Source organism: Lepisma saccharinum, chromosome 3 (genome assembly GCF_977018435.1).
Source record: "Lepisma saccharinum chromosome 3, izLepSacc3.1, whole genome shotgun sequence".
Lineage (NCBI taxonomy): Eukaryota > Metazoa > Arthropoda > Insecta > Zygentoma > Lepismatidae > Lepisma > Lepisma saccharinum.
Window position 1 is genome coordinate 2,158,440 of NC_139231.1, and position 24,577 is coordinate 2,183,016.

The window sequence follows — 24,577 nt, forward strand, 5'->3', positions numbered from 1 at the left end:
GTGTCCCCCTCCGATTTCCATGAAACTTGGCAGGTGTATAGTGGGGCCAAAGGAAGAAATACATGTTTTTTTTTTGTTTCAGCTAAAACACGGTTTTACAGTGCGAAACCCACTGAATTGTCAAGATGAGGACAAATTGAAGTGGGGATCTGACCCCTGTGTCCCCCTCAGATTTCCATGAAACTTGGCAGGTGTGTGTATAAACGGGCCCAAATGAAGAAATACGTGTTTTTTTGTTTCGGATAAAAATTTGTTCGAGGGGGCAACCTCCTCTCAAATGTCAAGATGAGGACAAATTGAAGTGGGGATCTGACCCCTGAGTTCCCCTCCGATTTCCATGAAACGTGGCAGGTGTATAGTGGGGCCCAATGGAAGAAATACATGTTTTTTTGTTTCAGATAAAAAACGGTTTTAGGTGGCAAAACCCCCTCAAATGTCAAGATGAGGACAAATTGAAGTAAGGATCTGACCCCTGTGTTCCCCTCCGATTTTCATGAAACTTCGCAGGTGTATAGAGGGGCCCAAAGGAAGAAATACGTGTTTTTTTGTTTCGGCTAAGATACTGTTTTAGGGGGCAAAACCCGCCTCAAATGTCAAGATTAGGACAAATTGCCGTGGGAATCATCTGACCCCTGTGTCCCCCTCCGATTCCCATGAAATTTGACAGGTGTATAGAGAGGCCGTATGCCCCCTGTTTCTTCCTATGCCATATTTACGTGGTTTCGGGGACAGATCCCCACTTCAATTTCTCCTCATCTGGACATTTGAAGGGGGGCTCTATACACCTGCCAAGTTTCATGGAAATCGGAGGGGGAGACTTAGACCTCCCTAGTAAGTAAGTGTATTAATTAATTACAAATCGCGCACGCGAGCACACACACTATATATATATATGTGTATGTATATTATATATATATGTATATTAGCAGGTAACAATATGTTATAAGCACATTCTTACTTTCCAAAGAAGCGCATGTGGGATGGCAAAACGGATCCGGATCCGAAAATTCCGGATCCGGATCCAAAAGTACCGGATCCGGATCCGAAAGTACCTGATCCGGATCTGAAAGTACCGGATCCGAAAGTTTTGGATCCGGATCCGAAAATTCTGGATCCGGATCCGAAAGTTCTGAATCCGGATCCGAAAGTTCTGGATCCGGATCTGAAAATTCCGGATCCGCGGATCCGGATCCGAAAGTTCTGGATCCGGATCCGGATCTTAAAATTCCGGATCCGAAAAATTTTAGGATCCGGATCCGGATTTCGGATCCGCCAGGATCCGGATCCGGATTTCGGATCCGCCAGGATCCGGATCTGGCCACCCCTAGTGGGAGAAGGTGGTGCCAGAGAGAGAGAGAGAGCGGCGTTCTGGAAGTGAGGAGGTACCAGGGACGCTTGAAGTATCTGGGCGACGCTCGCTGCGCAAGATTTTCGCTCGTTGAGCAGACAGATCATTTGCTTGACGGTGGTTGCTCACTGCTCACCGAACAAAACATCAGGGCCATCGTCTGTGATTGCGCGTTGCAAAACTAATATTATAAAAATTATTGTATCTCAAAACAATGATGGATGCTAATGAATGAGAACCAAATCAAACATTTTTCACCAAACGTTAATAGAAATTTTCGTTTTCACACATTTGCACGACTTTGCCAAAACTACGGTGTATGCAACACTTTCATTTTCACAAATTTTTATAAAAGTCCACGTGTTTACTTCGTTACCGTCCAAGATCTGAAGAGAGCTGCCGCCACGTACGTGGGTGGGGATAAACAGCGGGCGAGTTGTTTTCGTCCAAACACACTCAACCTTCAGTCAATGAGCGCAGCTGTCATTCTGCTCGTCTACTCCACGTGAAGTCTGTCACATGACTGCGGGTACGCTGTTGCCGTACTTTGCAACTTCAATGTGGAGACCTTGGGAAGGTGCTTGTGCGCGGAGGGACAAGGTGGCGTAGAGTAGATGTGTGGCAACACTGTGGGTTGAATGTGATTGTTGCAGCTGGTAGGCGCGCTCCGTGGACTTCAAAGCCAGCCGGTCGTTAATGTAGCTAGAGCGTCGACTATACCTTCTGTTACTTGATCTTCCTCTGTAATTACACTAATTAGTGAAATTACGCCATATTGCAAGCCGTTAATCACAAAATGCTTCTTCATTAGCCGCCATCTCACGAGATCGAAACACAAGATGCTATATTCTGTGCCTTAACCTGTGGCGAGCAACGTTCAAGCTCGCTCAGGAAGCAAGTCAGCAGCGCTCGCCGTACAACGCTTATTTGGCCGTCAAGTAGCTGAGCGATCACGTTGCTCGCTGAGCGCTCAGATACTTGACGCGCCCCAGGAGAGGAGAGAGAGAAGGAGTTATGTAAGTGAGAGGGGTTGTCTTCTAGTCTTCATGTTCTGGGTGTCATAATAAATATTGGTAAGAAAGTAAAGCGAGTGTGTCTACTGCTATATCCCCGTACTGCCAATTAGGCAGTTCAACAATATACAGTGTTTTTTTTCTGGCTGCAAGCAACGCACCTTATCATAGATAAGGCAGTAACTAACAACATGTTATTTTAACTAAAGAAATAAGTCTGTGTGTAACTAGTAACTACATGGATACACGATCATTTATAAACATACCACAATATTTAGATTAGTTCTTACAACAATAACAAACTAACTTGAAGAGTACCGGAACGTTTCTTCCCAGTAAAAACAAACAAAAAAAACAATGTGTTTGTTGAATTGTTGTTTTAAGTCCACTTTAATCACAGAAAGGCTAATCGGGACCGGACATCGAGCTCAATAGTGATCCTAAGTCCCGTATCGTGGCCGTGGGGTCTAAGGCGTCTTGCTTTGGGCTCCGGCTACGGGACGCGCGCAGGTTCGAGTCTCCGGAAGCAAGCGTAACAGCTTTTCTCCTGAGATGTCGGCCTGTGTATGGGACCGGTGGCCACCCACCAGCGTGAGGAAACTGGCGAGCCACGAATGAGTAGCGTAAACCGTTGACGGAAACCTACAACGACTGGGGGTTCTTCGTGCTGATCACACGTCACCCCGTAACTGGTCGGTTGATCGGTAGGTAGGCCCTGGCCCTCACGGCCTGTTGCGCCACGGGTTATTTAATAGTGATCTGCGACGTGTTCGGACACATAAGAATCTGTTAAAAATGTTTGCAGTGTGTGTGCCACGACCACAAGAAACCTCTTTGTGAATCTTGTGTGGAAAGAGAATAATAAAAGTAATATTCTAAGGTACCTCTATTTTTGTTTGGCTTCATCTCATTCAAATGAAATTCACTAGATTTAGTATTTTCTCTCTTCTGTAATGTGTTGAGTGAAATAAAAATAACTTATATTTTTTTTAAGTGAACCAGGATACTTTAAAAAGGATATTCTCGCTACAAAACCAGATAAATTTAGACAAGTACTAATAACGATAATATTCGATGGATCACAATAGTGATCTGCGCGAACAATGACAGGTATTTTTTTCCGCGCGACCACTGCAGTGCTATTAGGGATTAGATTTACTGGACACTTAAATAAGACACCGGAAATCGAATCCGGACCCTGTTGTTACAAGGCAATAACATTTACTGATGGACACAAAGCGAGAGCATTCTAAACGTACAGCCATGAAAATAGGCGGCTGGGGAGAATTGCCTGGCTGCGTTGCCTAGTTCGAGCGTCAGACCGACTTCTCTCCGGGCACTTTTATGTCATCCCTGACCTTTCGAGCAAATACTGTCAGTTTGTATCACATGGCTTACAAAGACCAACTCTACAACGAGATCTTGCATTCTCTTAAACCTCCGAACACACGGGGTTGTGCTCCGACGTGGCAACAGCGCGAACTTCAGCCACCTAATTTCATGGCCGTGTGCTTAGGTCAAATATTTCCCATGTTTGTGACAGTTTTGCCTCAGGAAAGGAACTCTCGACCTTCATCATTTCCGTAATTATTGTTAATGCAAACAAGAATATTTACTAATGCTAGTACCTTATAGAAGGAGCCCTTTTTGTTTCTTAGTTCGTTTCTCAGTGGAGGTACATTGTGATTGTACATACTAACAATTCGTCGTGTGAGAACCAGAGGAACGTAATTCCAGTTTACCAAATTCTTAAGGATATGGCTGACCCTTAAAAACAGGGTTGATTAAAGGTCCAGGAATTTTAAATAAATTCAATTCCGGTCCAGGAGTGAAAATCAGCAAGCGTAAATGGATTCTGGACCGTTAAGAACCTTTTTATCTATAAAGTATTTCAATTCGGTCCAGGAACCTTTTTTCCCGATAAATTTAAATACGGTCCAGGAACCCTATTTCTGAATGAATTTTAATACGGTCCAGGAATCTTTTTTTCTGAATGAATTTTAATACGGCCCAGGAACCTTTTTTCCGGATGAATTTAAATACGGTTCGGGAACCCTCTTTACGAACAAATTTAAATTCGGTCTGGGAACCTTTTTTTCAGGAATGAATTTAAATTCGGTCCAGGAACCTTTTTTCCCGCAACAATTTAAATACGGTTCAGGAACCTTTTTTCAGGAATAATTAAAATACGGTTTAGGAACCTTTTCTCAATGAAACAATAAGCAACTTGGACCGAATTTAAATTGTGCGAGAAAAAAGGTTCCGGTCCTACAGGGGAACCCAATAGAACCCATTAGAATTTATAGGTTCCTGGACCTTTAACAGCCATGCTTAAAAGGAGTCGGTTAATTGGAGATATGTGACCCCACTTTGCTGCTAAGGATTAGAAGTGGGGATGTGTCAATTTCACTCCAAATAGAGCCCTTCATGGGATATGCGTTAAACAAAACCGTAAACTGCATTTTTGGAGTCTCAGTCCTCTGCTTTTCACACGACAAATTGATTATGCGGGCGATTTGGCTTAGTCTGAAAGTAAAAATGGATAGTTCACGACCCCTCCAAATTTGGCACTACAGGGGTCGAAATTTGAGACCTTCACGTTACGTGTATATATTTATACTTATACATTTTTTCATTTTATATGTTTTCACGATTCTGGGCAAGGTGATTTTTCCTACCACCTTCTAAACTGCCTCTGTTAGAAGATGTGTTAGTGAGGAAAGTACGGTCTAACCCAAGAATCAATCCGTGGCGCAGTGGTAGCGTCGTCGCCTCGTAATCAAGGGGTCCCGGGTTCGATACCCGGTGGAGGCACATAGTGGTTCGGATCCCACTTTAAACTGTTGGTCCAGTCCCGATTAGCCTTACTGTGCATAAAGTGGACTTAAAACACCAAATCTACCAAGAATCAATCCGTCACTGTACTAACTACTTACGCTCAAGGAATTTGTTTATCTTGTCCACCCATTTTCTGTAGGAGTCCTCACTCTGGCCAAATTCTATGATAGCATCGTCACCTGTGAGTCTTTTAAAAGGCCGGAAAGATAGCGCTGCAGAAAGAAACATGAATATTCAGTGTGTTATTTTAAAATTCCCAAGTGGATTGAATTCCACCGGCCATTTCTTGTTGAAGTTAAGTCTTACGACACACACATAAGACGTGTATGTATGTGTGTATACATGCATACATACCTACATACATATACAGGGTGATTCAGTAAAAGCGTGCACAAACGAAAAAGGAAAGAGGTGATGCACCACTGAACAATTGCGATAGGGACCTATATGGTCGGAGAAACCAGCTTACCGAGATAAGGAGCACCGGCTCACTTCAACGTGGATGTCCGCAACAATATGGATGCTACCTTTCCTGCTCGCTGGATTAGACGGGGAGGCCTGCGGGTTCACCCGACCTGAATCCATTTGACTTTTTTCCTCTGGTGATATCTCATATCACTTGTTCATGAGACCCCCAGTGGACACGGACATGGAATTAGTTTCCAGGATTGTCGCCGCCTGTGATGTGATTCGCATCACGACAGGATATTTTAAACGGTTCGGCAGAACCTCGTACGCCGCCGTTATGCTTGGATTGTGGTTGGCGACCCTCATTTTGAACAACTGCTGTCAGATAACTAATTGTACGTTGTTAACATCGGTTTTTAAGTCCTATGACACTAATTTTCAAATGTACAAGCATGTAATTCATTCGCGTAAATCATTGTCGATAACATCGTAGCCTTGGATTCAAGGGGTCCCGGGTTCGATACCCGGTGGAGGGACATAGTGGTTCAGATCCCACTTTAAACTGTAGGTACGTAAATTTGCCTTGGAGCTGTCATTCAAACCATATGATCACAATATAGCCTAATCCGTGTCTTCCAGTACGTTCGGCTAAAATAAATAACCCTAGATTACACAACAAATGCTGAACAAGTATATTTCTATTATTTAATTTTACTACTTGGTAAGTTTTTTAGGGGGCGGGGGTTCGGACTCCTGGACCCTCTTGCTAAATAAAATACGTCCCTGCCAGGAACATTCCTCGAAATGGTACACATTTACAGCAACTAACTTAAATTCCAAAGTACGGTATTTCAATTTATGTAAATATTTGAAAAAATAGATTCTTCTAATCTACATTACTCATTGTTTTGTGCCAGCATTAATTATTTCGTTTGTTTAATTAATATGTGTGCACAGTGGCGGCGATTAGGGGGCGAGGGTGGCAGTTGCCCCCCACTCTTCGCCATTTTTGCCCCTGCGCCATGCTTAACCTTATCTACAAAGGGAAATATACTGTCTTTGCCCACCCAGTTTTGACACCCAATCGCCGCTACTGTGTGTGCAATATCTTTCCTAATACAAGGAGCTTATTTAAATATGACTAATATTCTGAATAAGTATTTTAGAATATACCTGGGCTTGACGTAATGAGAGAGTCTTCCAGTTGCCATTTGGGTTCACTTTTAGGAATCGTATATTTCACCATTATTGTAAGGTAGGCATGGAAAATGGCAAATACAACTGAGTAGAATATGATGTAGAAGATAATTATTCGACCTGAAATAAATTTTAAAAATATTACAGTATTTGAAATAAGTGTATGGGTTAAATGTCAAAATACGCAAGCAAACTGTGTCCTTAAAAATTCCAAAATATGCACTTAAACACTTCTAAAATTTACAAAATTTACTTTAAAATATATTACAAAATGCAAATATCCTTCTGTACAAATATTATCAGTAGTGAGTGATAACACAATAATCATGTTAGAGGTGCTGCAGGGATATTTTAGTGTTCTTCATTTGTGTGTTAAACTGTGAGTATTCTCTATGCACCTTGAGTAATTTATTTGATATCGGTGTTAAACGATGCTTGGGAATAGTGAATGTTAAGGTGGAAGCTGACGAATTGAAAAAATAATGGCCTTTTTTTTCTTGATGAGGACTTCCGGTGGCAAATTTAACCTGACGAATTATTATGATCGAGACATTAAGACCCAGACTACCCCATCCACTTTTTATGCATAAATCGTCCATTGAGAATGTAAATGTTCTGTCTCCAAATTGTAAACAAATCGAGATACTTTGGCTGTGGTCTCTTTTGGATGCAATTGTTTCATCTCTGCTATCGTTTGATGTCTACATACAACCAGTGGCGTAGCGTTATAGTACGCCCGTACGCCCGGCGTTCCCAGATTTAAAATTTCAAAAATGCTTAAATGCTGTGATTATAAAGTAAAACGTGACTAATTTCATATATGTTTGACCTTCATGGCATTATAATAGCTATTTTTCGCGATCCGCTTGCAACGCTCCACTCTCAACACTCGTTCTAGCATCTCTTTTCAATGCCTTTCCCGGCCGGACGCCGAGCAGGTTCGGCGTACAGGACTCTATATTCCTTGCTGCCGTTAGGAGGGAAAGCTTCGATTTCTACAGCACGCGCGTAAATGCTCTCTCGTACGCCAGCGTACGGAGCAGAGAGGTCTACCGTGATTGGTTCATGTGACCCTTACTGCTTTCTGAAGCAGACGACAGCGGTAGAATTCCTACCCGGTTCTTCGCTCTTCGCGCTCATGCAACTCGTGCTATGTGATGCTACAATACGCAATATTGACTGACGTAGCTTTACCAATGTCAAATATACTGCTTCTTAATGACCACTGCATTGTATAATTTATCGCACGAACAGCTATGTGCATTAGAAACTAAAAGATCAACACAGTTTTTGTCAAATAAGTTGGTGAAGTCTTCGTGGTAGAAATTCAGCCTGTGGCTACTCTACCACTTAACCCGCAAAACTATGATTTTTTTATTGTATTTTTTCGTTATTATCTAACTACTTAATATTGTGTCAATTTAAATGTTTAGCATTTATTTGAAAACTCTTACCATCGAATAGTCTCTGGACAAAATTATTTTAAAATGTTTATCAGCATTCTCAAGATGTAATAAACAGTGGTCTGAATTACTAATCGGCACTGTTACGTCAGTAGAGTGTACGATATTTGGATCATCCACTCTGCTTTGCACAGTGCGCCAAGACGACAGAGGTCCCTGGTTCGAATCGGGGCGTGAGCACGGGTGTTATTTGTCATTGTTCCTTCATCAATATCATCACTCATATTCATATTCGCAATTAACCAAAAGTGGTAGAAAAGCGAAATAAAATAAACCAAATCAATCAGTAGTTGGATCATCCACAACAATGACGTCTACTGTAGTGCAGAGGCGCTTATGATTCAGGTAGGTTTTTAATGACTTGCGTCATGCAGAAAGGTATAAAAAAAGGTATAAAACACCAGAGTTCAAAACATTTGTGGCATAGTGAGGCATCTAATTTTCTAGCTAAAACATGCATGGGTGATGTTTTATTGAAAACCCAGCTGACTTCAGGCAAATAAACAATACCTGTGGCGACTAATACCATAAGTAAATTATTAAGCAAGAAAGGGCCGACCCTTCCTTCGGACTTGGCGTTCCCACCCGAAATGTCAATGCTACGCCACTGCATACAACCAATATTGATATATTGAGAGTCTTTTTGCTCCATGTACAGAATTTGAAAGCAGCCACGAGAGTGCAAACTCCAACAATCAATGAAACCTTACAAGCACCATCCGAGTATGATATAAACCACTTGCATTCTAACCTCAGTCACTTGTGGGAGATTCCAATTAGCCTTAAGCCCCTGTCACAAGGAACTGGATATCTAGTAGGAATGCCCTAGTTGGCGCTGAACTGGCTTTCTAGTCTACGTATACATCATGGCCGCCTGGCTGACTGCTTGAATGGATTTGGAGGAATAGTACATGTTCTAATTGCTACTTGCTTTCCTCGACTGGATTCTGTGGAACAGCCAATCAGAGCAAAGATTCGCCATGTGAAGATAATCTGTATTGTGCAAAGAAGCGTTTTTGTCTGTGGTTTCCGAGTGTTACTCCACCAATGTATAACTTATACAGCATGAAAAGCACGTCGAGTTACACCATCTATGCTGAGTGCACGGTGTTTACATTTGAAACAACTAAAATATTCTTCCATATGTGTACAGTAAACGTTGTAAAGTATGTATTTAAGCGGCGCCATTGTTTTGTACCTAATAACATTTTATACGAAACGTTATTCCTATCGGTTGAATAGTTATCGGCTATTAAAAATATGAAGTGATACATTGTTTACATCTCACGCGGCCGCCATTACAACTTCACTCGTGACCTCTAGATGGGAACAAAAGTCTATCGACAAGTACGCTGATAGGTATCGTGTGAGGCGAAAACTAGCAAATGAGTAGCCAGTCCAGCGCCAACTAGGGCATACCTACTGGATATCCAGTTCCGTGTGATGCGGGCTTTACTGTGCATAAAGTGGACTTAAAATACCACCAACTGAACTTGTGGGAGCTGCTTAGCAGTAATAGTAGTATTCGGTTCTTACTCCTGTTGTTAACAGGCTAACATTTTGAATAATAGTGGAATCAAAGTAGTTGATTGATTCCCCAAAATATGAATTATTTATTTTACTTTGCTTCCAAATCACAAATTTATAATGAAATTGTTTCATCTCCATCTCGTTTCCAGAATGCAGTGTTCTATCTGGTAAATAGAACACTGGTACTCTCAAATCAAAGCTAGTGTTGCGTGCAATTGTTCTATCTGAAATTTCAATTATAATTACAGAATAAATACCTAACCAAACAACTACTTCTTTTTGGAGAGGCTTTAATACATCAATCAGCCTTTGCAATGATACAAACTTTCAGCGCAATGGTCACAAAGATCCAAGAAATATATCATATCAAACTTTAAAGGTATCTCCTGAAAAAATAAAAAAAATGGGCATAGAACATTTACATTCTCAGTGGAATGTCAACAGTGGCTCTACATTACTTAGCACAACTGACAAGAATCTGATGAAATTCCAAGTTGAAGAATTATTTTAATTACGACCTCAATTACAGAAAGTCAAATTGCGCTAAGTATTATTGTACACTTGTCTAGGGAATATTACATAACACATATAATTATAAAATTCTTAGCACTTACACCATTTCCATGGAGTGCGTCCCAAGTAAGAGCCCTTCTCTTTGTTATAGAGAAAACGTTTAAAACGTTGACATCTTGTTAGCTTTCTTCTTTCTCCCGTTTTCATTATGCCTTACAATTATTAACTTTCATATGTGATAATATCCAGAAATTCATTTCTTCAAGACTGGGAATAACCTGTCCTTTCCTGTGTCATCATTGCTTTATTTATTGAACTTAAAATTTTTGGCCGCTTATGCCCAATATGAATGTTGATCTTCTTCTTCTTCTTTATCATGACCCTGTCAACCAAATCCTGTCGACTTTGGACATCGTTTCTGCTATTGAATTTGTTTTAATGTTTTTCTTCTGAAGTTAGTAGTTCACCAGTATCATGTACGATTATATGAATAAATCACTTTTATCTTTTTGCTGTTTTTTTTTCTTAATAAAAATCATAATTCAAGTCTACATTTTCGAGCATATGCATACAGAAGGCATATTAGTGAGAGTGATATTAGAAATGAAATATTTAAACGTTGTATACCTTTATAGAGTGTGATTTGATGATTTGAGAAAATAGGACATTCTAGAAATAAATGTTGCGCATTAGGATTTCCATTACCACATTTGCAATTTTCTTGAGTTGAATCATTTTTCTGTAGCACTCAAAGACAAGATAAACATATAGAGGTCGGTCCATCAGGATATTTGCTTAGAGTATGGAAGGTTGTAGAGAGAGCACGTAGCCAGCGAAAAGGATTTTCGTTGGCTACGGAGAGAGCATGTGTGACGTCAGCTGAAGCCAAAATAGCTTGCGGGCTTGCGGCTGCCATGATCGGTAGCACCACCCGCCTGTTGCGTCCATTTGCTCATTCAGCGAGAGGGAATTTCGTCGGGGAATAATGAGGCTGCTTATTATGTTTCCTTGCGTTTACATCGTGAGAAATATTGACACAAAGTTCTTAGCAACTAATTTTGATGGAAAAACAAACAGATCAAGACATTTTATACATTGTGGTATGTTCGTTTAGTAATGCTGTATTATACATGGTGGCCATAAAGTATTTTCCTTATTTCAAAAATGTATTTAAAAGATCTATTACAGGTACAGTCCTATGATTTGCTGCAAACGAAAGAGAAACTTATTAAGTTTTTTGACAATGTCAAAACACTTCCACATGTGCACTGTTTGTTGCCAGCAGAACATCTAATCGATATTCGATTTCTCGCCATGTATTCTCCAACTATTCTTGGGTGACACCTGTTTTCTTTCCCGGACATGTGGAAACTCACACGCTGCAGGTAATTATTGTTCTCATCGATCCTTTGCAAAATCCCGGTCGCAAAATCAGCTCGACGAGAATGTTCTATAACCCTGTTATTGTTAATAGCGCGTATCCAAGGTAGGGATCAGGGGCTCGAGCCAACTCTCCACCCCAGGAAATTTTTCCGTTTACACTAGATAAAATTAGGTTATTGGCTTCTTGATAATGTGACGATAATTTAAGGGGGAAAATAATTATCGAGGCAAGACGGAGAATGTTCTATAAACTTGTTATTGTTAATAGCATGTATCCAAGATGGAGATCAGGGGGCTCGAACCCCCTTCAGGAAATTTTCCAGATTACGTTAGATAAAATTAGGTCATTGGTGCTTGAATAATATGATGATAATTTGAGAGTAATAATTATAGACGAAAGACGGAGAATGTTCTATAACCATATTATTGTTAAAGCATGTATCCAAGGTGGGGATCAGAGGGCACGAACCGCCCCTTCAGGAAATTTTTCAGTTTACACTGCATAAAATTATGTTTATGTATTCTTGAACTGTGACGATAATTTAAGTAGATTCGTAATTATAAAGAAGGAGAATGTTCTATATAACCCTGTTGTTGATAATATTCCATGTAAACTTTCCTTGCGCTTTCGGTGTTGTCGCACTTTTGGAACTTTTTGGAAGCTGCACAACAAAGGTAGCGCCACAAGTAGGACGATTCGTTGTAATTTTTAATCTCTGAAAAGCGCGAGAGGGAACGTTCTTGAATAAGAGAAGGAGTCGAACTACTGGCAATATTAACGAATCGTTTTATCTGCGGAACGTTCTAGAATATAATGAGGATATAAATTTGCGGCTTCAATTTACCGGTTGATCTGTACAACAGAATCGGGTAATGAGACTTCAGAATTTTCAGAGTATGGAAATTCATTCAGTCGATTAGTGATCTGTGAGTGTCCATTGCTTGCTTTGTAAGATCTAGTGATTCGAAATTAAAAAGGACTGAATATCGTAAAGTAACGAAGTCTACTATTTTGTGTTCAAAGCTGAAGACATTGACGACAGCGGAACTTCCGGAGCCTCAGTGTAGTGCATCTAGTTCAGGTCGAGAGCCGAAGAGATCGAAGGTCTCTCTCTCTAAAGTGAATATTTCAGCGGTTTATTAAAACAGAAATAAGCTTCACAGATCAACTGAAAATCAAAGTTTTGAGTGATGATTTAGTTGTGCCGAACAAAATTTCATGTATGCAGTCCGAGAATTTCATGGCATAAAGGAAATAATTTTGTTTAAGCCTACTAGGTTCCCACACACTTAACTACCATGAAGGTACAGCCGAAAATTTTATGAATGTCGAGAAGAGAAAGCAATAAGATGTTGCATATGTAGTTATTCTAATGGAAATTGCAGGCTTTACCAGGACTCGAATCAGGGCTCTGGCATACCATGCCATTGCTCAACCAACTGAGCCACCGAGCCACCCTTGACTTCGATTGAGTTTGCGCTAAACTGTATAGGCTACATAGTACATGTTCTGTGTATGCCAAATTGTAAGATGTTACCAGTTTTATTAACAAGCACAGAAAATAAATGAGAAAGAAGAAATGTGAGGGGCATTCCCACCGGTTGAGGAGACATTTTTCTTCGGTGGGCAATACGAGAAACCGCTTCGAGGTGACGATGACAGTGGCCTACTGAGGGAGATTTCACACTGTGTTGCCTGAGGATTTCACAAGTCGAACGTTGGTTTGTGAGGCCTTTTGTGTCGCTACGGTGTGAAGCGGTTTTGTTGATTGGCTCATTTCATACGTCATGTATTGCGTATCCCTTTGGTCTGAAATCTATTTAAGCCTTGAAGATCCAAGTCACAAGGATGGAAAATTAGGGCTTTGTTAAGGTTAGGTGCGAAGGCAGGCGAAAGCACCCTAAAGGATAATATCCAAACCTGCAGGAAGAACGCACTTTACCTAAGTCTCGAATACGAAATGATAAAAAGTTCTGGTGAGTTGATTTTAAAAAATGTGTCCGAGATAAAGAATGGCGTGCCCAGGATTATCGGTAGGGAGACGGGTTACGAATACTATTTTTGGTAGTCAGTCTTCATTTTACCATATTTTCCTGTCTTTGACGTTCCTTTTTTAATGAATACTGGATCAAATGGGGTTATGACCCCACCAATCCTCCCTTGGGCACCTCACTAGAAATAAATAGCCTAAGTAAGCATTTGATCATATTGGGAGACGAAACATTAGATGTGTTGGGAACGGAAGGGTTTTCAGAGGACTGAATATGAACAATTTATTGGGTTTCGGCTTTTATAAGAGCTGCAAACATGGGAGGACAAGACGCAGTAGTGGTGTTCAGGTTCGAATCAGAGAAATATTCGAGAACTGTCTGCGTCCACCTCGCAGCCCACAGTTCGAAGCTTGCGTTGTCGAGTGAATTGTCCATCCCGTGCGTGTGCAACAGCTTCTTAAAAAAACTCAAAGACGCCATAGATGTTTTGATGCCTGATGAGAAGAAATGGACAAACACACACACTCAGATGATTCTGGCACACAATGTTAATGCATGGAAACAGGGGAGTCGAGTGGTAAAAAACGTTCCGATTTCACGTTCTGATTAAAATGGCAGCCTTAAACAGTGACAACCATTTAGGGGAGAGTTGCTCCCCATTTTTTGCCTCTTAATCCTAGGCCTTGTCTATCAACAGAAAGTAAACTTTCCTTGCACTACCGCACCCCCCTTTTTGGAACCCAATCGCCACCACATGCCTTAAACATACAACTGTGAGGTTCTATCTATACCCCTTAAAAATATGATGTTCAGCCCCCCCCGAAAGGAATTCCTGGATACGTGCCTGCATCCTGTATATTTAACTAGTACACCGGAAATAGCCACGGAATCAAAATAGGAGTTACATTACAATTGTTACATTCGAAAATGCATCACAAAACTTTACTAACATGAAAATATAAGTTGTGTACAGATTATTAGGACGATTAAACAACACATACGCCACGTCCTCAGTGGTCGAGCTCTTAGGGAGATGAAACAAACAACAAAAGACCCGGGCCCCTTCCATCTATGCAGGCCCGTATTCAGGGGGGGGCAAGGGGGCCATGGTCCCCCTCGAGCCATGAAATATTTTGATGCAAACCTACAAAAATAACATGGGTAATTTTTAAGATTTTGCAAGAATTTAGATTTTCTTCTTGTACCTATAAATGAATGGGTTGTCTCTGGAGAGAGGCAGACTCCAGAAGTCTGCAGTCTACTATATTTAGTAATTTTAGTTTTATAACCATTTATGCGAAGCTATTAAATGTTCCAATTTGGTTATAACAGTTCACCATATTTACTCCGTGTTTTGACTTATTTCGAACTACAGTCTTGATGAGGAATGTCCTCTTTTTGTGGTTAATTCACATTCAGACATGTTCTTCATTATAAGGATAATTCCATAGCGTTGGTGGTCACATTCAGGGTACGAATTCCCATGGCGGAAGGGGGATCTCCCACCGTCCTACCAACGATCTTCTTCTATTACAACTTTCCCCCCAATAAAATTTTCCGAGGGTAAGAGTGTGAATGTGGCATACATCTCTTGTTCTCTCTCTCTCTCTCTCTCTCTCTCTCTCTCTCTCTCTCTCTCTCTCTCTCTCTCTCCCTCTCTCTAGGGCTGGTAACAGCATAGGGTAAAAACGTACTTCTACAGTCATAGATAGGATTTTAAAATTATATCAAATTGGATTAGTAAGAAATAGAGCCGTAGCTGCGAAGGTGGTTGTCATTGTCACCAGGCCCCTAGAACGTAGAAATTAGACCGACCTGTCATTTCTCCTCCATTTCTCACCTCATTTCGTCGAGAATAGAACATAGCACTTAAATGTTAATTTAATAGAAAACTAATGTCTTCTTAAAGTTTCTAATTTTTTGCCCTTCCACCTAGTTATCTTTCATTTGCAATCGATTTTGCAGATGTGAACAATAACACACCCTGGTTCAATGAAGCTGGTGTGGGATGCACAACTGACTGTCGTTTTATTAGCCACATTTCTTGAATGCTAAGCTATCTTTTCATAGGATTCAACGGAAAAGAGTAAGTACATAAAATTTCAACAATGTTTAAGTATGCCAGCTACATCTAGGTAAAAGGGGGGGAGGTAAATTCGGTGCAGGGAGTGAGAAATTCATTATCGTCCTGGGCGCTGAAATCTCTAGCTACAACTCTGATAAGGAAATATTTCCTTTGGAGAGACTATTAATAGATTTACACCATTATAAAAACATAACACAATAAAAGTATGAAAATTTAATTATCATTTTTAACAAAAAGCAATAATTAAATAATGTCTAACACTTATTAAAAACATTTCACCTATCTTATAATTTCTTGACATTTTTAACCAGTCGTTAAAGGAATTAATTTACTAGTTTATAAATGTAGCAAATTAATTTGTTTATTATGTTTATAAATATAAATATAAATAAATAACTTAATTATGTTAATTAATTATTTAATAATTGACATAAATTTCATGACAATTCTATATATACATATATACATGGGTACAGTAGCGGCTGCTGCCTATTCGCACCCTAACACGTGCACATTCATTTTTATTATATTTATCCATTGAACGTCATTTCTTCGAAACATCAAATGTTCCCAGGCTTCCATTTACTTCCTGACTTCAGTGTTTCTGAATTCTCTCTCTTCCAATGAGGTTCGAATGAGCAACTTTTCAAAGTGAACCGCTGTTTTCAGCGACGAGTACAGAAAGCAGAAACACAGATAAGGGTATGTGGCAGAAAGGCTCTTATGGCTTGGATCAATGTGGTTTCGGTCTCGCTTCTCACGAAAAATGGAGATCTAGTACCAACAGGCATGCGCCGACTTCCTTTCCGTGTGACGGAGTCTAGAGCAACCAGGGTCGCCGTTAGGGGTGTGCGACGCGTGCCACCGCACAGGGCCTTGCGCTTTGCTCATATTTTGTGCAAGCGCGATTGCACTCGAATAGAAGGAATAAAAACATAATTGTTGTGAAAAGAAAAATTGCGTCATTACAAAGTTGTATTTCTGGTAACGGACAACTATGTCCCCTCTTCTCAAGCCACCAGCGAAAATTCACCGACAAGGATCAACTAACTACCCATTTGTGACTCCAACTTTCCCTGATTTCCAACCTATGTTCGACCGAGGACAGGCATCATAAAATGGACGGGTTAATGTTACAGTGGTGTGAGTCACTTAAAAAAAAGACTTAGACACAGAAACCAGATCTATATAAGTCAATCTGTTAACAGAAAACGTGAAGTAAATCAGAGCTTCATTCAACTGTCAACAGATGACAGTTTAAGGTCTAGTGATAAAGGAAACAGCTATTGTGTCGATCAGCAAAGTGCTGTGAGTCAGACTTATTTTTCTTTTTAAGAAAGTGACTTACACCACTGTAACTTTAACCCGTCCAAATGGTTATTTGTCTGGAAAGTGAGGACCAACAAATATGAGGGTATGATAAAAAATGCATTTCTCTGTTTTCTGGCCTGATCGTGGCGACGATGATGAATGGTGATTAGATGAAATTAGGAGAATGTTATTTTATATTAAAGAAATAAATTTAAGCGTAGACTACCTATTACTGTGAAGAGGGCTCCCACGAAGTCTACTGGTTAGCGCTCTAGATTTTGGTGCGAGTGGTCCCGGGTTCGATCGATTCCTAGTACGAACTCTCAAAATTTCGGTGTTAACCCAGCATCGTGAGAACAATTAAGGAGCTACTTGAAAAGTCTCGAAAGCCAGAAAATAGCGACGATGGGATTCGATGCGCTCACCACGGGTCACCCAAAGAAAGGCTGAGTGGCAGGCTGTGCCCCTAAGACGGCTCTTGCGCCACGAGTTGTTTGTAGCAGCATTACTGTGAAGAATTTCAAGATTAAAGATAACATAAGTTCAGTTCTTTTGCTTCACTCATATCATCCCATTTTTTAATTTCTACTATTCAAATATCTAATTCTCAAAAAATGCACTCGCTCGAATCCTGACGTGGGCTCGGATGTTCCTTTGTGAGTGTTCCTTCTTCAATTCTATATAAGCGTAATTCATGCTCATCGTTACGATTTAAGTAAAGAGGCAGAAAAGTGACGTAAAATAAGGAAAGTAGACATAAATATCGTTTTAGAACAGTCCCATTGCTGGCACAATCAATAATATGTCATTCACTTTTATGCACTGAAATGTGACTGCAGTATTTAAGCAAACTTCAGTTTACAAAAATTCATTTTCATTGTGTTTTCATTTTAGCTTCTCTGCATGTATAATAATTTCACGATTTTTTAGGCAAGCAATTCGCAACACAGGATTGGCGTCAAATCTTTTGTCCCTTATTTGGTGATATTCCAAGCACTTCAAATTGTAAATAGCGCTTGTAAATAAAATGAACAGCAAATTTAGAATTTGACACGTCAAATTTGTCTTCTTAATAATTTTTCGAAACTCCCTGTCGGAAGGGAACAAGGAAAACAATTCATTTTTTTAATATTTCGTTTTACTGTACTTGACGACAGTATTTATGTCTCAAACTTAGATATGAAATGAGAATCGTACAAAAATAAATCATAAGGAACACACGAATACAACATAAATTACACAAGGTTATTTCACTTTTTAATGAGGGGTGTACTGTGTTTTCTTCCGCAGCCTTCACACCCCTCTGACGTCAAACTTTACAACTTCATCCATTTCCAAACAGGAACTTCAGAAACAGGCCTCTCAAGGCAAGCGGTGTGCAGGTCAAAGGACCTTGGGTCGGCATATTGCCCCCACAGATGAAATGGAAGTAAAGATCTGGAAATATGAGTACTTTATTTTTATTGCCTCTGAAACCCTCCCAGAGAAGGAAGGTTTCCAGATTTTGCCAGATATTACAACCATGCCGAAGTGTCAACAAATTTCAAGTCATTCTTGTTTGCCTCTGAAACCCTCCCAGAGAAGGAAGGTTTCCAGATTTTGCCAGATATTACAACCATGCCGAAGTGTCAACAAATTTCAAGTCATTCTTGTTTGACACAGTAGTGCGTGCGGGCGTGTAGAATCGCGATTATAGGAATTTGGGACAAATTTCGTAAATTTGAATGTGGATTTTAAGAAAAAGGACGCGTTTTTAAAAGTCAGAAGGGTGCCTTCGAGAAAATCTTGCTGCCTGTAAATACAGTTTCGATTTCAGATTTCGCGACGATAGTAATAATGTAGATACACTTGACGTCAAGTGTTTTAGTTTTAGTGTTGATGGTGGTGTTACGGAATGTGTTCGTGATATAGTCCAAGTCGTATGTACCAGTGGCGGCGGTGACCTTAAATGTAGCTCGTCTGTGAACCAGGTGCCAAATGTAGGAACTAATTCCGAGGAGGAGTATGTTTCATGATCATCTTCTGAGTCTAGTAACAAATCGCCTCTGCTTTTAGATCCAGGTGAGTGGACGTCAGTTTTAAACAGTTCCGAATTTCATTCAAGCATTCAAAAGGGCCCTATTCGCATCATAAATCATGATTACCCAATTAATGGCGATAATCGATACTTTTCAACTGGACATTATAAGCGTGTTATGCAATATCAGAGGGGGCCACTCCGGGACTTGCATGTTATTGGCTAGAGCTTGTGACGTCACCAAGAGGACACGAACGGAAGAAAGCTATGCGTAGAATGTAGCAGATGGCACATGAAACGCTGTTTTTTCATGCATCTTTTGATATTATACACCAAAGCTGTTAATTTAATTTGACAACAAGAGATCAAATACGCGATAGAAGACTACACTTATTCCGAAACAATGCATAGTTTATTTTTCAGACATTATTTGCGTGATATCTTGTCCCTGTAGGCTGTAGTCCACTGCCGGCTTTTCTTTCCAGCTAACCTATTGCATTTATTTTAAATGTATAATTCTAGGGAGAGTTCTTGTCCGGGCATATTCTGATATGAATTTTTACTGAATATTCTGGAATTTCCCTTTAATATTTTTACGTTACTTTTCAGATTCTCCAGTTGATCGCCACGATGAGGATAAATTTGTTTTTGTTATTTAGCGTCTTCTTCCACTTTTGGCTAATCGCGACGAACAGGATGAGTGATGTTTAGTTTAAATTGATGAAGGGACACTCGCAACAGGCACGTGTCCAAGGGGGAGCTTAGGGGGCTCGAGCCCCCAAAAAGTTTTCGGTTTACAATAGATAAAATGAGGTTTTTGGTTTCTTGTGGTGGGAAATAAAATAATGTGACGATAATTTAAGGAGAGAAATAATTATCGAGTCAAGCACGTATCCAAGGTGGGAATCAGGGGGCTCCAGCACCCCCTTCAGGAAATTACGCTACATAAAATTAGGTTCATGGCTTCTTGAATAATGTGATGATAATTTGAGAGAAATAATTATCGAGGCAAGACACAGAATGTTCTATAACCCTGTTATTATTAATAGCGCGTACCCAAGGTGGGATCAGGGGGCTGGAGTCCTCCCCTTAATATTTTTCAGTTTACACTACATAAAATTAGATTTTTGTTTTCTTGAATAGTGTGCCGATAATATAAGGAGAGAAATACTTACCAAGGCAACACGGAGAATGTTCTATAACCCTGTTGTTGATAATATTGCATTAAAACTTTTTTTGAGCTTTCGGTGTTGTCAGCATTTGGAATCTAACGCCACACGTAGGGCGATTCATTGTAATTTTTTTAATCTCTGGAAAGCGCTAGAGGAAACGTTCTTGAATAAGAGAAGGAGTCGAACTACTGGCAACATTAACGAATCGTTTTATCTGTGGAATGTTGTAGAATATAATGAGGTTAAAATACGCGGCTTCAATTTCCAAGTTGATCTGTACAACAGAATCGGTTAATGAGAATTCAAAGGTAAGTGTGACAGTCAGTGTCCATTGGTGGCTTTATAAGATCTAGTGATTCGAAGATGAAAAGGACTAAATACCGTAAAGTAACGAAGTCTACTACTAGTTTCAGTTGGGGTCCAAAGCTGAAGACATTAACGACAGCGGAATTTCCGGAGCCTCAGTGTAGTGCTAGTTCGGGTCGAGGGCCGAAGGGATCAACAACAATCCAACAACCAACAATCTGTGTATTACTCTGTACTGTTTGTGATCCACATGGATTTGTGATAATCTCTTCATCCATTTCATCTACTCACTATTCATTTTCATCTTTGCGATTAGCCAAGGGGTAAATTATACTTGAAATAAAACAAAAGCAATACAAATACAAAACAAAAATAATGGAACGATTATGCTATTACGTTTTCCTGTATTTTAGACACGTCACATTTATCAGCCAACAGTCAGAGATTGCTTTTCGGTCGAATGATACTTCTAATAATCGGAGGTAAATGCAAGCTGAGAATTATAATTTGGTCTCTTATCCACCTGAGTTGAGGATCTAAATTTTTAGATTTTATTTGTAACAATATTTACTACTGCGAGGAATTAAAAAGAAACTTACGGCTAATTTCGGCACTGGCTTCCTATTCTATAATAGTTACATTTGTTGTAAGAACATAATACATTAATTTACTTTGTATAAATATTACATTATCCATCGCTTTTCCTAATTAAATCTCATACCATATCCAACACACACATAAAATGTGTTTTACTAATAATACAGTGCGCAATTAGAAAATAAGTCTTGTAAAGCAACACAAATATGGCTTGCCCGATGGCCTAGTGGTAGCGCCGTCGCCTTGTAGTCAAGGGGTCCCGGGTTCGATACTTGGTGTAGGCACATAGTGGATAGGATCCAACTTTAAACTGTAGGTCCAGTCCCAATTAGCCTTTCTGTGCAAAAAAGCGGACTTAAAAAGCCAATTCAATCAAGCAACACAAATATGAAATATTAAATCTAGTTGGGTTTTTTATTTGGTTTATTTAATTCACTTTTCTGCCACTTTTGGCTAATTGCGAAGATGAGGATGAGTCATGATGATGAAATGGACATTTCCACTTTGACATGAAAAACGTTTTAAATCCATTCATTTTACAGATAATGACACAAACATGAGATGTGCAAAATTTCTCGGCGATATTTGTTTCGGTTCTTGAGAAACACGCCTTCAAACACCGCTGAAATTCACCTACTACGTCACGGATTTGAAAACGTCCTCTCCACAGACAGAAGGTCCTCTGACGTCATCACTTAGAAATGCGTGCAGGCGGGGCTTCTGCTCGTCCCGACAACTTAGCATGAGACGCGGAAGCGACAGAAAATTCACCTGCTACTGTGTAAAACAAGTATCTTACAACTTCCAGTGCAAAAATCTGTGCTCCATTTCTTGGAGATGAATTATGCCCTAGCAGTATAGTAGTATTTACTATAATTCAGCCACTCGGTAGAGGGTTTTCCCATTAGGGTGACAAAGCAAACCTTGTAACAGTCAATGGCTGAACACGTGAACAGCCTTGTTCATTTCGAATACATAGGTTAGTTCTGACTGGCAAGAACTTAATATTATAAGAATGCCTTTTCTGGAATTACAGTTATTTTCGTCATAATATTTTCTTCACAAATTTTAAGATAATACTTTTAGAACATACTGGTTTACACGCCAATTTCTGCAATATATAAGAGGTGATACGGTATAAAAAGGTACGGTGAGTTTTTCAATTTCCTGCAGTAATTGATAGTTTTCTTCAGTTAATATATATTGCAAATTTTTGTATTTAGCCTACTTTTACGTCGCTTTTCCGTTCAATTTGTTTAACCACAACGATGAGAACGCATGGTTAATTTATTATAATTTATTTATTAATTATCATCTCTAACATCACATTTCTTCCCACTTTTGGCTAATCGCTACAATGAAGATGAATAACTACAAGCTGTATTCGAAGTCGGGGTGCAGGAGTACATCCCCCCCCCCACACACACTACCGCCAACTGCACAATCTAAGTATCACCCAATCTGTCATGATAAGAGACGAACTTTTTCTTCTGTCCCATCTCATTTCGAAAACATTCACTTATCCCATCTCCTTTTATGAGACGAGACGGAAAAAGTCTCGTCTCGTGAGCAACACTAACATTAACAATAGAAGCATCCCCTTAGCTGTTCCCAAAGTCTCGAGCAAACATCCTCCCATGTAACAATTTCCAATTCAATGAAATGTCACTCATAAGGAAACAGTCATGTCCAGGTCGAGAGTCAAACCTGGAACATGTGACTTCCTCAGATAAATCATGAATTTTGTGTATAATAATTACAACGCCAGTTCATTCCTGGTAATTCTGAATCTGCAGTTTGGTTTGCATATATGAGCAGGATAATATTTAGTTTTCGAGGGCTGTACCGTCGAAACGAGGAGTCAAAAAATAATAATAATAATAATAAAAAAAATATTAAGAAAGTTTTTTTTTTGTATTTATAATGATAAGCCTCTCCATACGTTGTTAATTCTATAGACTTGAGACGAGAACGAGAATTGCCATCCCAAACCGAGACGGATGTTTATAAATTGAGACGAGACTGTCAATGAGACATTTACGAATAAACACGAGACAGACATTTACAACTCTCAACGAGAACGAGACCAAGGCTGCCATGTCTCGTCTCGATAGGATCCTTAGTGGTGAAGTTGTGAACCAACCAATTAATACGTCCGGGGTAACGAGATGAGGCGGCTTTTTTCGCAGTACAAAATTCAAAATAATTATATCGTACCATTTCAGTATCTGATATTGTTATAAACATGGGCGTATATATAGTTCACGGGGGGGGGGAGGTATGGATCAACTTTTGGTATGATTAGGGTTGCTTTATTTCGTAAGTGAAAATCCAGGACACTGCTGGCCCGAAGCTTGTTGGGGAGCAAGGGGGGAGGGGATGTTGGACCCGACAAAGTTGTGTGTTTGTAGTCACGAAATATTGATTCTTTTCTGTTCATCTTGTGTCACTACGTTTTTAAGAACCAAATTTCTTTAATATGATTCGAGGGGGGAAAAATAACTGATTTGATAGTCTCAATGCAGTTTCAGTTTCCGAAACTATCAGGAAATTGCAGATATTGGTCTGCAGTCCCATCTGGTGTGTGGAATTACGAAATTTCCTTCCCATCCGTATCCCGTCCTATACGTCTCTAATTTAAGAGAATGAAATACGTCCGAAGGAATTTTTTATGAACAAGCGGATAGAACAAGGAAACTGGTAATTTTAGTGAACCAAAAAAAGAGAGGGGTTGGACCCGTTGAATCCCCCTTAAATACGCTCAAACACATTATTTTCTTGTAATAATTATACATAAACTAAGTACAGATATGTACTGTGCAACTAATGTAATCTTCTCAGTGTATTTTCTCTTATCTGCACAAAAATGTTTGACCATAATTTGCGCAACAGAAATGGAACACAAACTGAAATTGCTTTATGGAAAAGAAAGTTAAATAGGCTTTATAAATAAAGTGAAGAATGTGAAAATTCCTATTTTGCACTACATAGGTTACGGTAAATATCGATAAATATAAGTTTAAAAAATATTTTTGAGTGTCTGGTCAGCAACCAATTTTATAAGCAATATTTTTCGCATGGCCTGAGAACACACACGCAGCTGAACCCTTTCATTCATCTTGCACGTGAGCAGCACGGATATTTCATAGAAGAATGATCACTACAAAACATAGCTTTCCTTTCTCCCATCGCTCCTTCTTCCATTTAAATCGGTACAGATTTGTAAAACTGCTGCACGTGTTCGCTCACCGTGGGCTACCCATCCGGAACTGGACGCTCCAAGCAGACGACAAACGAGCTCTCCCTAAGGAGTGACGTAGTAACATGGCGGCGCCGTGTTTTCAGCGCAACGCTAGCCTCCCAACTTTGAAAGTCTCGTTTCTGCCATAAACTGGACGCAGAG

General features: G+C 39.8%; 1 protein-coding gene across 1 annotated transcript in view; it reads right to left on the reverse strand.

The window, feature by feature from the left end:
* The window catches only part of LOC145985694 (sodium/potassium-transporting ATPase subunit beta-1-like), a 95,860-nt gene extending 85,257 nt beyond the window's left edge, over positions 1-10,603 (reverse strand). Inside the window, exons 1-3 of the mRNA XM_083119763.1 lie at positions 10,412-10,603; positions 6,781-6,924; positions 5,298-5,411 (exon numbers count right to left, since the gene is read on the reverse strand). Coding sequence (XP_082975889.1) covers positions 5,298-5,411; positions 6,781-6,924; positions 10,412-10,517 — 364 coding nt within the window. The 5' untranslated portion in view covers positions 10,518-10,603. The remainder of the gene's footprint in view (positions 1-5,297; positions 5,412-6,780; positions 6,925-10,411) is intronic.
* Positions 10,604-24,577: the final 13,974 nt, after the last annotated feature.